Below are 17,777 nucleotides of genomic sequence, written 5' to 3'. Positions count from 1 at the left end.
GAATAGAATCAAGTGCTTGTTTTCCTCTGAAAATAATGAATAAGTGAGGTTCTATTTACTGAATACCAGTGAGGTTCTCAGTTTGATAGTGGACCCAAGTTTGGGGCAACCTTTCATTTGTTGCATAAAAAGTCTTGCTTTCCAGTTTTTCTCCAAGATACAGAAGGGCTAACCCAACTCTGCGGCAGGTGGGTTATCGTAAGGGCAATCTGTGCAACAGACTCAATTCACGTGACTTTTTCACCACTTCGTGTGTAGCCGGGGCCAACAGTTAAGACCAGGCACTGTCCACAACATTTCATTGTCAGGTTTGGAGCGATTTGCCACGCTGAATCTGAAATGTGGAGTCACGGTGAGTTCATGCGACACTCCCTTACTTACAAGCCCAGATAGGTATGTAAATGCAATCTTAGGAACTCTTTGCCATCCTACAAGTCAAGCAGTCAGCAGCATGACTAGTTTGCTGTATAAGTTAATGCAAGGTCCAGAAGTTTGATATCTTGTGTGAGTGGTGGATTCTTGTAGTAGCTTCTGTAGCAGAAAAAATGACTTTCTGTATCAGGCATTTTTGGTTAAAAAAAGAACAATACATGCAAGCTCTGAAACTGTTAAATAATTTTACAAAGCTGTCAAGACATAAAAAACTGTGCAAACTCACATTAAGAAGGAATTATAACATAGTTTAATTAAAACATCATGTAATGAGTTACAAAGTTACGAAAGGCACCACGTGGCAAGCTGCTTACAAGACAGTAGCAAAATGACATATGTACAGAAGGCGGAATCTCACTATGCGTGCAACATTACTTTATAGCTTTACTTCTTAATTTGGAGACTCCGTGCCTGCTAGTGCTTCTGAGAGCATCTTGTGGCCCTCTTTCAACAGTGTCTCACCGCTCTGAATGTTGAAGAAATATTTTACTTTCATTCCTTTGAGAATTAGGAGTTCAGCACTGCTCAGCATCTTTTCTTGCTGATTTGATTATATCCTCAAGATTCCTTTGATTTGCTTTTCTACAGTTACATTAGAATCACTTCAGTTTTGTTCCAGTGTTGTGTTCACTAATAATGCCTCTAGTAGTCGCTATTGCCGTTGCTTGCAGTCAACTTTTACCGCTATGAGCAATTAATGGCTTATTGGAATTGACACACTTACACAAGGCCGAGGCAATGTGCCCCTCACAACTCAGATTTATAACAGCAAGTACTGACACTGTTTACAGGCTACAAAGCTGTGGAGGTGCAAGCTCTGGTTTCGTTTTCACAATTGTTATTGCCTGACTTCTTGCAGAAGTCCTTAAGGAGGACTGACATGCACAATTATTGCCAGAATGGGGCTTTTGTAGTAGCACACAGCAAGATTTGCCCCTTTTACAGCAGTCTGGAGCAAATGCAGCAAAAGTTTCACCCCTCTTATATGTGATTTTAGGATGGAACAAGTAGTCATTGGCTAAGAACACATTAGTACTAAGGGTGTGCGAATATTCGAAAAGTTCGAATATTATCGAATATTATATATTTAATATTCGTATTTGATTCGGAAAATACATATTCGAAAATGTTCGAATATTCGGTTGTACACAAATATTCTAATCAAATCGAATATATTGCCGGCTGTGCGGGAGCAAACATGGTTCTAAGCATTTGTTTTTATCTAATCGAAGAATACTGGGCCGATTTTGTGCTGAATTTGTGACAATTTTGTGCTACAAGCGAAATTTCACCTGTAAAGCACACTTACCCATTGAACGTCTGAATATTGCGGAAAAGCCAGCCTCAGCAGTAAGGAGCACGGGTTTGCAGACGGCAAGTGCGCATTTTGTTTTTCAAGCGAAGCTTGTATTGCCTCACTCGGGTCGGCGTCGGTGTTGCGGTACGGAAAAAGTCAAGCCGTGCGAAAATTAAGATTGCTTGTCGGGCTGCGGATTCGAACCACCAACCTCCGGGTTGCTCGACTACCACACTACCCGATTCAGCCACTGCAGGTTCATCATATGCACCCTTTAAAGCAGGGTTTTGTACGCATGAAGAAGTAGGCGCAGTGCAAGGCGCAAGCCAATCACAGGCGTGCCCTCCCTCCAGAGGAGGAATGAAAAGGGTGTAAACGCGTGTTCGCTCACCTCACGCCCACCATTTCCCGCAAGTTCAGGCCCCGCAGTCAGATGCATGGGGAGGCTGCGTTTGGTTCATTCTACCAAAGCTGCGAGGAAGGAACAGCAATGGGTGCGGGCCGCGTGTCATGCATTCAGCCGAAAAACGCGCGGCGTTTGATGAACGCTGCCGGGAACTTGCTCGAGAAAGGGCTCGTTGTCGACGACCTCACCGTGAGAGAGTGCGAAGCCGAGAAATTATGACAACAAAGAGCCGCAGATCCCAATCTCCGCTTGTACCCCTCTTCACAGTAGTGGCATAATGTGTCACACATGCTCAAACAAACCAACCCTTAGGGTTGCACAAGCTTCATGTGCACCCCTGTTCCCGGTAGGAGAGGGGTTATCATTTCTTTCTTTCTTCCTTTCTTCTTTTTTTGTAGTACCACCATCAATTCTGAGCTTATTGCTTGAAAGTATGTGCAATGAGCGACGACTGGCACAGGGTCAAATGCCTCCGAGTTTATGGCCATTTGATACGGTATAATAAGGCACAGGCTGGCGAGGACAGCTAGTGGGAATTGCTAAATGTTCCAAGTTAACATGAGCCAAGTAAACAATGTTTCAGTACAACTGCTTACTAGTCTAGTGTTTAACAATGACATGCTATTGCAATGTTCCAACGTTAACAAATTAACCAACCTTGCTAATAAATGCATGTGCATATCATTATTCAATATTCGATTCGTGTTCGAACATCTTGATATTCGCAGACCCCTACTTAGTACCAATCATCCTTATTATCTACAGCATGAAAAGACAATAAAGGTATTCTTAAAATAGACTGACGTACCGAATAAAGGTCCATCAGTTCCTCAGCTGAGCGTTCAACTGTATCATTGAGCGGTACAAAGCGAATGTCCTCGGGGCTCCGTGCATCGTAGACAAAAGGTCCCTGCACAGTGTCCAGGTCATGGGTTCCTATGGATACAATTGTGCGCCTCCTGCAAGGAGGGGAAAGTGAGCAGACAGAATCAGAAAGCAACCTTTTCAGCAGCACCAGAAAACATCCCACAAATTAGCGTATTATCACATTGTAGCGACGGTCAAGATCCCAACACTGTCAGAACTGTGAGTTAAGAATTCTTCTGAACAAACTTATGCCCAGAAACGAACGCTACATTTAAATCACAAAGGTAGGGGTGAGCCCACTCATCAATAGCCGAATCTAAACTCGTGGGTCAGTTCATACAGGGCATTTTTTTAACTATACATTATTATTATTGTTGTTGTTATTATTATTGTTATTATTATTATTATTTGCACCGTAAGCCCTTTTCATGCAATATTCTTCTAACAGGTGAACCAAATACATGAAAAAACAACTACACAGTTACAATATCCAGAAATGCATCCAATAAGAATATAAACAGTGAGTGCATGCATGATGACACACAACAAGGTGTCAAGCCAGCTATACAGACAAGTTACGGCCGTACCTGCCAATGTTTTGATGTAGCTTGTCCTGGAGGTCAATGAAGCTGTTGTACCGGTCCTGGTTGAAGGTCACATCACGCAGAATGGCAGCCACCACATACGGCCGTACTGATGCAGTGCTAGGCTTGACGTGTAGAGTTTGCAGCGCAGCTGGGTGCAGGGCTCGGTAACAGGGTGGTTCAATCCTGCAGTCATTACTCGACTCATTCGCAACAAATTAAGGTACACCGGCTATCTGAGGGTTGGCTCTAGTTCACAAAAACGAATCCTGATGTTTACATTGCCTGAATAACCACATTTACATTTGTAATGGAATGTAACATGTGCGTTCATGATTTCAAACTTTGCTTAAGCTAATTTTACCAAATGATCAGTCTGTAACATGCCAGGATGAGGTAATGAAAATGAGTAACAAATTACGAGAATTGCTGTGAAGAATAAAAAGAACAAATATGTCATACAAGTAACTTTTGTAAGAAAACACGAGTGCTCCCTCATACAAGCCATATCGCTTACCTGCTCACGGAACTTTTCGTTAGCACCGGCACCATGGTGAATCTGCCTGCTAGACATGATGCTTGTGACAGCACATGTGAATTACATTGTTTTATTTTAATGTTTTCAAATATTTTAAATTATGAATACAAATAGAAGCAATGCTGTTTGATTCTTAATCAGTGAGAGAATCCACTATTTGACATTTTGACACATTTGTTTCTGTTTGAACTTAACGGATAACCACATTCATGGGAGTCTTCAGAGAAAATAATTGATGCAATGGATGCAACTCTTCCTGGTAATTCTGCTGCCATAGAGAAGCAGTTTGCACAAAGACACCAGTTTCTGAGTGAATGCACAAGGCAGATAACTTCTGCTCAGTAACTCCAAGTCATTCAGCAAGAATGCTTTGCCTTTAGGCAGCTTATAAGGTTATATGAATTCGTTGTCTCAATTTAGGCAACACAACTTATCACATTCGCAATGCCCACGACCTATATGTGGCTTGAGTGGTAAACCAAGATGGCTGTCTGGGGGAGGATCATGAGCAAAGCAGAGGGCATGCAAATGTGTTGTATAGCATGTTGTGACAACTTTGCGGTATCACGTCACTTTCATTACGTGGCATACTGAGCCGCATGAAACCAGAACTGTGACTATATAGCTAGCTAAAGATGAAGAAGTACAAGTTAAATTGATTCTAATGCATTTTCTGTGGCATTATATAGCTTGTTCCACTCAGGTACATGACAGTGCCACGGGAGAATTTTTAGCGGAGGGCGGAAATGCCCCAGTACATGCCCTACCTGATGCTTTATCCCTCGAACATAAAAGGGGAAGAAAGCTGTCAGCTGTAATGTGCGACAAGTAATACCATTTTATCTCTCAGCAATTTGTGGCATTTATTAATCATGAAGCAGTTTTTCAAACACTTACATATGCTCGACTTTATGAACATTACATATGCAGGTAAGGAAATCTATTCGCCGATGTTCATAGTAATCTTCAATATCCGATCAATATTTAGCATACTCCATTCTTGCACATTTCCCTCCGGGAAAATGTATTGCAATGCATGTACGATGTGAATAATTTCAACAAATATACCGGACTATATTGGAAAACATATTGCTGCGTGTTTTTGACATATTGCTTTGACTTCTTGTAAGGTTGCTAGGAAAAACATGTTTTTCAGCCTAATTTATGTAGCGTTTCATATGCCATGTAAACTTGAATGTGTTGATCATACTGTAAAACAAAAAAGTGTAATAAGCATACCACAAAAATTTTATTTGCTTAATATGACTGCCGAAAATCCCAAACTGGTGCACTGAAACTAAAAAAAGAGAGAAAAAGAAAAACTAAAGCAAGTGTAGACATAGCCCATACGTGTGAGTGCCTTTCTATATTCTATGTCTAGTTATGTATATCCTCTTCATCAGTGGGGGTCATGACTCTACCTACCCATAGCCTCACCACCCATTGTTTCTCGACGGATTTAGCTGAAAAGAAGAACTTATATTGCGGGAAACTTAGTTTATGCACTGGGAAACGCAGCACATGCGCTTACTATTGTTGTTCTTGACCATTGTACGAGTGAAAGAGGTAAAAAAAAGCCTGTGTCTACATAGTACATGTAGACACAGGCTTTTCTTTAGGGGCACCACACCACACACCACAGTGTGTGGTGCTGCATGCCATACTGTACTTATGTACTTTGATGAACAGAACATTCTACATGCATTCCGGTGGCAAGCTTTGATTCAAATCACACCAAAAGACAGGACACACAAGGTAAGAAATGCAACAGTCGAGCACAGGTACCAATGCATCCATATCAACTCTGCCAACTATTGTCCCTATTAATGGCGACATGCTGCTCCCGTTTCATTACTGAGCCTGTCGTAGTGCCCAAGAAAGCTGCTCCTTATTTAGGAGGCCCCCAGTTTGCTGGACATGCATGTATCAAATAATCTAGATAAGCGTTCTTACGAGACTGACTCCATGCTAACTTTACATTTCACCTTGTTAAGAAATAAGAAAATATTCAGTACATGATTCAATATGAGGTTGTTTTTCTGTAATAATCATATTCAATTCATTAAGATTTTGCTATTCAAACACCCCTAGTTTTATTTAATTGGGACAGGGGCAATAAAGAAAAGACTGGGGCCGGAACTGGTTTTAAAACTGTAAAGGAGCAAATATATGACAAAACAAATAGCAGTATAAGGCTGAAAAAACAAGTTCCTTTGAGGTGGATAATGCACAAACCAATAGCATTTAACGGAAAGAAGCTTTCTCAAATGCGCATTCCAGTGCCTGGTTTACTCATACACTTACTTTCCTTTGAAGACGAGCAGTGCCCGTACCAGTCCTTCGAGACAGAGCAAGTCGTACCTGTGCAAAAAGTAATTCGAAATTAGTTTGATCGACCAATACATGAGTAACAATCCCAGACTCACCTATTTGCAGGAATGTCAACACGAAAGATGACTTCTTCCGACGCACCTTCAGCTTTCATGCTGCCTTGCTCTTTTGAGAGCATCTGTTTTTCACTTGTCTGCATTGACAAAATACAATGTATATCAAATGATGCATTCGCCGAGGTATATCCCTACTATCATTCCCACAATTAACTTTATGTCTCGACAACCTTTATGTCAAGAAGTACTTCTAGATACAAGAAAAAGAGCGCATGCCGTGAAGTCATCGGAGAAATAAACTGACGTTGAATATGCTAAATATAGTTGGCGTGTGCCACGACGAGAAAGGGTACACTCTTAGACAAAGGCACCCCCCCCCCCCCCTTTTGGGGTGTATATCTGCCACACAACAATAATCGTCATCTGCCTTGCTTGCGTTGCCTTTCTTGAAAACGCCGCGCCCGCTGCTTTCCTGTCGGTTATGCAATGTCACGCTGATAACGCGCATGCCGTTCGTTACTGGGAAGTACCTGGCTCACAGCGTTAAAGAAAGAAAATGCGGACAAGGCAAATGACGTTTATTGCTGCGTGGCAAGATACAACCCAAAGGGTGCAATTTTGTTTTAGGGTGTAGCGTATGTACTGCATGGAGATGTATCGTGGTACATACAACTTCGTCCAGCTCCAATCCATACTCGAAGCACAGGTCTGCGAATTCTTCTTCGGCTGCACATAACGAGACAATATCAAAACTGGCAGAAACATCTGTCGGTAGCACCGCATTGCAGGCAACATCGGTGATGAATGTTCTGTGGTGATGAATGAATGGCATCTGCCGGTGATACCAGTGAAGCTAGTACTACACATGGAGTGTTGTGCACGAATTGAAATAATGAATCCACAAGCCTCATAAAACAAAATCACAACGCAGGTTTTTAAGGGGATGGCGCAAGACCCTACATCGAGTGATCCTTTTAACATCCGGCACCATGCGTGGCAAACAAGCAGGCATGTGTTACTCACTGTATGTTCTCCCCAAGGCTTCAAACAGCAGAGCTGCTTTAACGCCTACAGTCGGCATTGTGGCGTGGTACTCCCTCGCAAGCGTATGTCAACAAATAATACTGCGGACCGTCGGCAACACGCGCAGGCAGATGCAACTTTCGCCTGGCTTCGCCACTCGCTTCCAACGTGCCAGACACACACTTATTTTGACGTGTAAAATAGCAACAAGCGTTATTGTCACGTCCTCATGCGAAGAAAAGTTGCAGATTTGTTCAGCGGATGGCGCTACCATCTTAGGTAGCGCGCGATAAACTCGTTAATTTGAATGTGAAAAAAAAAAAAAAAAAAATCTCACTCGAAAGGATTTTTTTTGTATTATTATACTTTTTTATTGGGATGGTTTGATAGCAATTATACGGACGCTCGAAGCGCATTCACGCCGCCGTCGCCGCCGCCGCCGCCGTTGTCGTGCTGTCTCGCGGTCCTCTTTTTTTCTTTTTTTACTCTTTCTAGTATTTCTTATCCCCCGCGCAGGTTAGCCAGCCTGTTTGACTGGCTAACCCACTCCGGGTTTCTCGCTCTGTTCCTCTTCCTTCCTAAGTGTAACCATTGGCGTAACCCTGGGACCCAGGTAGGGACCGCAAGCACCAGCTGTGTCATTGGCAGTACGCATGGCAGTACGTATAGCTTCTGCACTCAAACCCGCATAAATGTAAATAATGTATTGGTATTGGTCCCGATCACAGCAAGGACGCAGTTTGATCACGGATGGTTTAATTCAGGCGCGGAGTGCATTCAGGGCCGGGTTAACCTATTGGCTAGGAGGCCGCCCCATGAAAATTTTTTTCCTTGACGGGCCCTTGAACAATTTTCAATGGTTCTTCACCATTGCCCTGTCGGAAATTTTGGCTAATTGGCCCTTCATATAGGGCCAACTAGGGCCAGAAAGGGCTTACACACAATAAGTTTTTTCCTAAATGTTCACGTGCAGCGATTCATGTAAAAAATACCTTTATAAATTATCTACCTGAGCAGTGACTTATCTGGTGCGCGGATTCTAACAGCCCCTTTTATCCTTTGATTCAGGCTTTAAAAACACTTTTGACAGTATTTCTATGCTCGAAGTAATAACGCCAGTTGATTCAACACGAAAAGCCCCGAAGCTTTATGAGAAGTTACGATGGGTATTGCTGTCCGCTGACATCCTTGTTCGTTTGCAGTGCTGCCGAGCTTCTCGAGAGCGGTAATGACCTAAAATATAATGTTTATTTTAGCTTCCAGAAATGGAAACTATGCATATGTATAGATTACCCTAAATGATAGTGTTAACCAAGATAGTGAAGCAAAACGGAAACCAGCCACTTGCTTCTTTCAATGTCTTGTGGAGCTGGCATTAACATCGACCCAGTTGCAGAGGTTGTGTTTTGTAACAATCCATTCTTCATACTTTAATTTCGTGCCAAATTACTGATCCTGGCGGATCCCAGCCAACAACAAAGGGCAAAAATAAAGCCGAACCTTGTTATAACAGAGTTGAGTTCGACATGAAAATACCTTCTTTATATCCGATATTCATTACTAGCGTAAAGTCGTTAAATGCTGATATGAGCAAGAAAGATATTATATTTAGTTCGTTATGTCAGATATTTCATCATATCTGAGTTCGTTATATTGAGGTATAAGTGTAGTAGGAATTTAACTTGATGATTACAAATATGCACTCCCAGTTGTAAGCAGCCGTCGGGAAGCGTGCCAAAAGTCATCAGCATCTTTCAACAAATCTGTAGATACCACCAAAGATGCCAGATCCCCGAGTTCCCGGAGTTGGCATCACTGGATTGAAGAACATTTTACTTAACTTGTAAATCGGTGAGAAGGAAAACGTCAGTATAAATGTATCGCGTTCAGGCACGTACGCAGGATTTTTTTTCGGGAGGGGCCCAACCCAAGGTAACTTTTCTGTGCAAATGAGGGGGGGGGGGGGGTTACCTTGACTAGTACAAATATGAATAGCGCCCATCATTCGCCATAAAAACGCGTAAACCCACAAAAGAGAAATGAAATAAGGTGTATTTTACAGGTACGCCTGTGCGATACGCCTCTCCCTTACTTGGCAAACAAAGAACCACGTCAAATGGACTCGCGCAGGAAAGAAGCGCAGGAATAAAACTGCCAAGAACAAGTACAGAAGCGAACGTGTAATATAAATATTGCTTTAGTAGAATAGAACTTTAAGAAACAGCAGCTGACAACAAAGGCACACGGACTGCGCGGAGTTGTGTTACTCCGCCAGCCAATCACAGAAGCAAACAAAATCGTTGTCATGCGGCCTTTTCAAAATGGCGTCGTACTTGATACCTCCGGAGCGTCTGCTATTCTTCAAGAGTCTTTTCATCGGCGGAAGCAATGAGGTGTGCAACAGACATGCACAAAATGTATGGAATCTGAGCATTTCACTCTTCAAAATCTGCTGTGCAGTTCATTTCACTGCTGAACCCGTTTTACTCATGAAACTTCACTGCCAACTGAAGTGAAACTTCACAGCGAATAGTTGTAGCGAAGCGAGCATGTTATTGCAATTCAATAATGAATTAGGTATTCGCCATTCCACAATAATAGGCGAGGGGAAAGGTATAAAATAACGCGCTAATAATTTTATTTTTATAGTTACCGCCTTATTTCGTTAACAAAAAAAGTTTGAAGTACGAATTATTTGCAGCCTCGCGGAGGAGCAGTGGCTGGCGGTTATGAGGGCGTGGGCTGGGCTTCATTGCAGACTTAAGTGGAAGCTTTAGCTTGGGTGCTCCTATCTAAATATATGTAATGTAAAAGGAGAATTTGTTTTTCTCAGCAACCACTGCACCAAATTTGACAAGCTTTGTTGCATTTAAAAGAAAAACTTAAACTCCAGTGACCGTTGGCTTCGAATTTTTCCTTTAGCTTGTCAATGTTTTATTAAAAATTGGCAAAAATCAAAAATTGTCAGAAAACGAGACTATCAAGTTTGCAACTCTGTCTTTCGGCAACGAGAAATGATATCGCAATTCTGTAAATTGCACCTAATAGTAGATCTAAAGCGTACAAAATTGATATGTTACACATGAATCTAAAAAAAATAGTAATATGGAAATACAGCTTTTCCTGAACCCTTGTAAATACCGTAACAAATTCACATGAAATATAAAATGACATATAAAATTTTTCCGCTTTCAATGGTCTAATGGATGCCGTTTACAGAACTGCGATATCTGTTCTTGATGCAGAGCTATGGATTTGTAGACTTCTTGCTTCTATTTTTTTCAAACTGTCGAATATTTGAAAATCTTTTTAACAAAATTCAGGCCCTAAATCGAAATTCCGTTTCCAACAGTCACTATAGTTTAGCTGTCTCTCTCAAATCCAACAAACTTTATTAAAATCGGTCCAGGGGCTATCTCAGAAAAACGTTTTTGCGTTTTACATGTACTTGAATAGGCCGCGTCGGAGTTGGGCCCGAGCTAAAGCTTCCTCTTAAGTTGTATCCGACTATAGTAGCGCTTTTTGAATTAGCTCTGGAAGAAATATACAGAAATATATATTTGCGGAACAATCTCAGTTGTTTTGGATCCCTTGTTTACTGCTCTAACAAGTGCCACAACCGACTCGTATTGATATTTTTTGGAAAACTACGTAACGATGCGTGCCCGCGAGCCGCGTACAACCGCGTATGGCGCAGGAAGCTGCGATTCTACACGTACTGCGCCCACCGCGGAAGGTTAGAAAAACATCTACATAAGCACAGCAGAGAAATGGCAACGTTAAGCGGCTCAAATGATAACTGTAGAAGCGTCATTCAGAACACACGAAATTGTCCTCCACCTCCGGCGGCGTTTTCTCTACTTCCTTTTTAAATAAAAAGATGTTGATCCATAAATATTTTCATAAACAGTGGTTACAATTGTTAATTTTCGCTTTTCCTTCCTGTTTGGTTGTTGCCTTGGCTCTCTCCCTTAGGAGATCGCTTAATTTCTCAAATCCCTGCGACTATTGTTTCCAGTTGGCAATTTTGCACGAAAAGAGCTGTAGAACTAGGGAAAAACCACACAAATTAACGAGTGACTGTCATATTGGCTATGAGTTTAAAGGTTATTGCAGGGATTGATGATGGATGCTGTCTCGCATCATTTTATTTTCCACCTTATCTAATCCATATCACGGGTATATTGTTCCGAGGATCTGTCAGCGTCGCGGCGAGCCGTCACTCGAGGAAATAATGGAACAACAAGAAACGTTAAAGGCAATTGGTATTTTCTCTGGCCGCAACTCGCTCCACGTGCACACAGACCAGCTGACCACGAACTGAATCCCTTTCCTGGCCTCTGGATCAGTCTAAACGAGGAAGGTTGAATATACGAAGCAACAACGATGGGCGTGACATTTGAATAAACGGTGACAGCTAAATACATCTCGAATTAATCGCGCGGGCACCGAATTGATGAGGAAACTGGCCATAAAATCCCAGGAGACGCCGATAACTGCCGCCATCCAAAAGGAGTGAGAAAGGCAGCAAAATGTTGACCGCCGAATAGCTGTCAAGCCTCAACATTGATTTGGCGGTGCATTAAGAATGTGTGTGAGAAATTGTGGCGTGTGGGAGGGGGGGGGGGTATGCATCTTAATTTCGGGGGGGTGGGGGGGTGGGGGCCCGGGCCCCCCCGGGCCCTCCCTTGGGTACGTGCCTGATCGCGTTATTTCCTTGTGTTATGACGAATTGGCATCAGCGGATTTAACATAGTGCTAAGAGAATTTGCTTTAATGTAGGTACTAAAGCGTACAAGAGAAAAATTACTACACGGCAACAGTACAAACAAGAAGAAACGGTACAGCACAAACATACTTCACAATAGAAAGGAGAAAGAAAGAAAAACGACTATTTTTGAATATGTCACACACGAAGGCACTGACTTAAGCGGATAGATATAAATGAAAGAATATGAAAAGACAGTTGTTACTACTGGCGCATCACATGTATTACTTAATATTGACAAACATTCAGTGGCTCCAACTAAATATATATAAAATAACTGATATGCCATTGGTTTAGTAAGGAATTGGCCTCTCCCGCTCAACAAAGTAAACATGTTTGCTCACCATGAACAATCAACTGGTAGTGTAGGTAACTCCAGCTTTGAATTCAAATGCATGGTACACATCGCGACCCGAGTTGGCGTCGAAGAGGTTCATTGCAGTGTGGCTCGTACCCAGTGGCACATGCCCAGTAACGCAAGTTGACGTCGGATAGATTCATTGAAGGGCACCACACACCCACGCAGAGTTACGTACCCGGCGAGCAAAGTTGGTCAGGTTTTAAACTTGGTTCCCCCAGCACTGCAGCCCGGTGGTTTACCCATTTGACTATGGACTACGTAGGGAGCCAGGTAGACTTGAGCTGAGGCTCTGCCTGAGTTTAACAACTCGCACTCGAGGAACCTGTCATCACAAAATTGACGCGGTAAAGAGATTAGGCACGGACTTAGATACATACATAGAGACAAATCGCGAACTCGGGTAAGTTCCCAAAGAATGCTAATAACATAAAAACATCTTGCCACGGGTGAGAGCTGAACCCGAAACCTCCGAAATGAGCGTACGTCTGTTCTCACATCCACGTTCTTGGGTATCTTGTACGCGTACAAGATATCTAACCCGGGAAGTGTTAGCCAGTGGCACCCATGGCCATAACAGCGGTTGTGGAACATGTAATAAAAGTATGGATAGTGAAAGCGATTCCAAATGAGCAAGGGCGACTCTGATAGTACCATTTCACCTACGCGGTGGCAGGAGTGTGCTTGTGACCCAAGAAAACTTCCTGCCATTCGTGTTCTGTCACCCAAGTAAAAAAAAAAAAAAGTCCCACAGGTAGGCACATGATCTCGATATGTACAAATATAAGAAACACGTTATTGTCTTGCTTTAGCGCAACTCAGTTTTAGCATGAAGCAACAGGGACAGGTGACAGGTTGAGCGCTAACTTCCAACTGCAATTGGAAGTTAGCGCTCATCCTGTCACCTGTCCCTGCTCCTTCATACTCAAACTGAATTGTGCTAAAGCAGGGCAAGAATATGATGCACCAACTCGCCCATTCAACAATACTTCTTAACTTCATAAGAAACATGCTACGTGTGTCCAGCTCATGCGTACGTAGCCTTCTTATGGATTTGAAAGTAAAATTCAGTAATAAAGAATGTCAAAACTGCGTAGTAAATCTGCTGCCAGTTGGAGGGCCCGATACATATTTATAATCTATTTCAACCTGCGTGCGTCGCCCCCTTCCCCACTTTGTCACCTGCTAAATACAATTCGCTCGTACCTTCATATAACCTTTGCATATATCCACAAATATATCCCCGAAATATCGACGCACCCACCACCAGCAGGCTTCCATGCACGCCAAAAGAGGGAAGGAGGGGGAGGGGGGAGCTATGATATTTAAGATTAATATCGCTTCTATAAAGAAAGAACAAGAAAAAACAACGCAAGCCTGTAAATATAGGTAGCTTTCATATGACGGACGCAGCTTTTCGTAGCGCTAGTACCCACACATGGCGGCCACGATGACGTCACTGCACCTTATCATCACGTGTGCATCGTTTTGCTTCTTTTTTTCGCAGCGAACGCTCTTTTCCGGGTTATCACGGTTAAAATTTATCAGTAGGTGCCAAACTACCATGCTATTAAGTTGCTTGCTTACGTAGCTTCTTGACGTGCTTGTACCCTAAGACGGCGGCCAGCATGACGCCAATTAAAATTATCTATATGACAACGTGTAATGCCGACAAAATTTTGCCGATATAACCAACATACTCTTCTACAATAAGACTTTTACAAAGCTCACGTACTAGAAGTACGATTTCGCCTCAACTCTACGATGAAACGCGAATTTCCTTTAAATAGCCCACTATAGGCGTATCTTTAGACAGAATTACAATACCTGTTTATTTTTTGTTGTTGTTGCCGGAGTTATAGGGAATTGTGAGCGTGAAGCTTGTGTTCCCGTCTATTCTTCTTTTTTTTAAAGCTTACTGTCTTCTTCATTCTTGACTGAACGTCAGCGCACTTAATGAACATTAATATACATGGACACACTGGCGCTGACACACAAGCAGAACAATTAACTAGTCCGCCAGTACCTCCCGAGTATATTCATCAGTTTTTTCTGAGAACATTTAGCGTATTAACACAAATAATGTGCTTCAAAAGTCACAAAAATATGAATTTTCATTTTCAGTGCAACGAGCGACTTCGTTCAAACTGTTTCAGTGAATACCTGCATAATGAAAACAGTTCTGCGGTCTAATTTATTTGAATATGAAGGACCAGGCAGTCTCTCGAGTCGTTTTCGTAAATACAGAGGCAAGTGTGACCATTCATTGACAAGCTTGGTATCCTTAACAAACCTTTGTAGATGCCGTGGTGAAGACACTACTCTCGTGAAGGACAGGCCTGTGGCTTTGGACGAGGCAGTTATGGTCGTTGGCTGCGGCGTCCGAAGCAGACGCCTCTATCTCCCAATTCAAGAACACATCTCCTCTTCCGATGTACCTGTATAACCGGAGCCATATATGCTCTTCAGATGCGGCAATACCCTGGCGGTGCCTTCGCGCGTTTTTGGCCTACATCTGAGTATTAAATATGGCCTGCAATACCTTTTCTGCAAATGCAAGGAGTGCCACGAATCAGACGAGCCCCGTGAAGGGGGAGAAGAAAATAAGGGGACCTACGTGAAGGGGGAGAAGAAAATAAGATTATTCAGTTATACACGGACTTGGATGTGCCGTAAGGCACCCGCGGCTATGCTCTGAGACATATATGCTTGCACATTAAAGGGGCCCTGAACTCCTTTTTATCGAAGTTGAGAGAGGCATTTGAAGGGAAAATAGGCTATTTTAGAAATACTTTGTCGCAAGAAGTACTTCAATGCGTGCAGCAGAAGCGGAGTTATTGGCAATCAAACACGGCCTCCGCTGTGCTCCCGTTCCTTCTTCAATGCCTTGCACTGCTAAGCGTGCCCACAATGCTCCCGCCTTCTAAATGTCACCGTGGCGCGCAGTTCAAATTTCATTTTGAATGTCAACATAGACGCCACGACTTCCGCCTTTGATGCCTACGACGCGCTAAACATAAGCCAAACGCGCTTGTCCTCGGCGGGCCGCAGTGCGCTTAGCCAGTGGACTCGCGGTAGCCGCGACATCTACGCCATGTTGCCGACCGCAGCTTGATGTCAGCTATCGGCGAATAGCAGCAGTCTAGGGGAATGATTAAACAGTGCGTCTAGAAGAGAGTGAGGACAGGGCCTTCCGTTGAAAAGAGAGTGCTTGAGGGAAAGGTGACTTCGCGATCCGCTTGCGAGTTCCACGCAGCGCGGACTACGTTATTTCGCCAAGCCCGAGAGGTGGTTGAGGGCCCCTTTAAAGGAGCGATTTCTGAATGGCACCAAAAGCGATGATGCAAAACCCCTTCATATAGCGAGACTCTTAGGTTTCGCAATTTGGAAATTTTCGGCAAATGTACGGCAGCGCGAAATGTCTCTCTTTTCAAGCGTCAAGAAGAGAGACTTGACGGTACGAAAACAGAACAATTCTGGTTCTGGACAACTGCTAATCAGTTGTGGAAATAGTGTGAGAGGAATAGTGATAAAAAACTTGCAAGTGAGCGATAAAGGCATCTCTAGCACACATTTGCAAGTTTAACTCTGGTTTACCAACTCGCCCAAATCTATACCCAATTAAACAAATATTCTTGGACCCCACTGAGAGATGGCTTCACCGCGGGTGTCTAGTCATTAAGGAAAAGGAGCAGCTAGGGCAGCATTTACCAGATAGTTCCGTTACTCGCATATTTCACCAAAAATACGCGCAATCTCATAAATAGATTCGAGTTCTATGAACCCACCCCATCCGCAAATGCAAGTCAGGGCAACTCTCATGCAGCAAGCCGAACTTCAAGCTCGAGCACTGCTTCGAAAATGACCTCGGAGTATAGTGCGATCCATACGAAAGACGCCAGTATGCCGGTTTCATGGTCAAGAGACCGACACCTATTACACAGCGTAGGCGAGAAGGTTCATGATAGAGTGTACAAAAGCGCTACTCAACAAGGACGTAGAAAGAAACAGATACACAGCCGTCAGCAAGCAATCAGTGTGGCTATCTGGAAAAGAAATACGACTCCTCAGTTTATCGTTGTAACGATTGCAGTGTATGTTTTGACTATGCCTTGAACACGTGTACGGTTCATCGACATGAACCACTGAATGTTATTTTTTGCTGTACCATTTGTTTCAGCTCGTGCGGTGCATATTTATCGATGCGTGCGAAAACAAAATCTATAGTTGAAAGTTAGCGCTGTCTCTGTGCATTTGTTTCTTTCTGCGTCCTCGTTCAGTCGCGCTTACACATTCTATCGTGCAATCAAACCAACTAGCCCGCCATCGTGTTTTAACCGAGAACGTTCGACTATGCCCCAACAACGGAGCCGTCGTCCCGCACTGCAAGGAAACAGTGAATGCACAGCGACGCCAGTATCAAACGCTCACGTGCAACATTTATATACTGTATGTGGAAAGGGGAAGGAAATTGCTCGTCGGGAGTCCGCGACGCGAGAAGTGTATATAACCCTCCGTGCTACACGGCGTGCGAAAAGCCGGGCTCCGTCGCTCCACGGTTGCGATTTTGTCCACGGTTCACGCGTAGGCGAGTCGGTTGCGGCAAGGCGGGCACGGTCCACGCATCAGCCGATTGCCACCCGCACAAGAACGCCGAGCACGGCAAGCAGGTAGGCAGGCAGGTACAGTTGCGAACCGGGAGAGCCAGCTCGCCATAAACGGCACCGACGCGGCAGCCCCGGTCGAAATAATCCTGACGGTGCTAAGAGGGTGGGGGCAAGAGAAGGAGGAACTAAGACGCCAACCGGTCCGCCGGAGGCTTCAGGTTCGGCGCCCGTTTATGGGCCCAGCCCGGGTTTAGTGCGATCGTTTGAATACCCTCGCTCTTCTGCTGTGTATGGCGGGTGCGCCTCGGAGCGTGAAATGAGCAACCGGCCCGGCGCCCGCGGTAGAGACCCCGTGCCTGCGAGAGACGCTTGCTTGCTTTTGTGCCTTGTCCGCATGCGCTATGCGGGGATCATCCTGAGGTGCGAACTCTACAGAAGTTTGTGCTCTGTACTGGAGCTGCTGGATTCGCATCGTATTCGATCAGTCTGTCCTGGGCCCCTTTTGCCTTA

The 17,777-nt window shown here is 43.8% G+C and overlaps 1 protein-coding gene across 1 annotated transcript in view; it reads right to left on the bottom strand.

The window, feature by feature from the left end:
- beta-PheRS (phenylalanine--tRNA ligase beta subunit) overlaps positions 1-7,733 on the bottom strand; it is a 28,384-nt gene extending 20,651 nt beyond the window's left edge. The window contains exons 1-6 of the mRNA XM_050168557.3: positions 7,535-7,733; positions 7,182-7,237; positions 6,551-6,648; positions 6,429-6,485; positions 3,590-3,772; positions 2,944-3,094 (exon numbers count right to left, since the gene is read on the bottom strand). Coding sequence (XP_050024514.2) covers positions 2,944-3,094; positions 3,590-3,772; positions 6,429-6,485; positions 6,551-6,648; positions 7,182-7,237; positions 7,535-7,592 — 603 coding nt within the window. The 5' untranslated portion in view covers positions 7,593-7,733. The remainder of the gene's footprint in view (positions 1-2,943; positions 3,095-3,589; positions 3,773-6,428; positions 6,486-6,550; positions 6,649-7,181; positions 7,238-7,534) is intronic.
- Positions 7,734-17,777: the final 10,044 nt, after the last annotated feature.

Source organism: Dermacentor andersoni, chromosome 3, assembly GCF_023375885.2.
Source record: "Dermacentor andersoni chromosome 3, qqDerAnde1_hic_scaffold, whole genome shotgun sequence".
In the NCBI taxonomy this organism is placed as follows: Eukaryota; Metazoa; Arthropoda; class Arachnida; order Ixodida; family Ixodidae; genus Dermacentor; species Dermacentor andersoni.
Note: the sequence above shows the minus strand (reverse complement) of the source record. Positions and strands in the feature narration are given on the sequence as shown.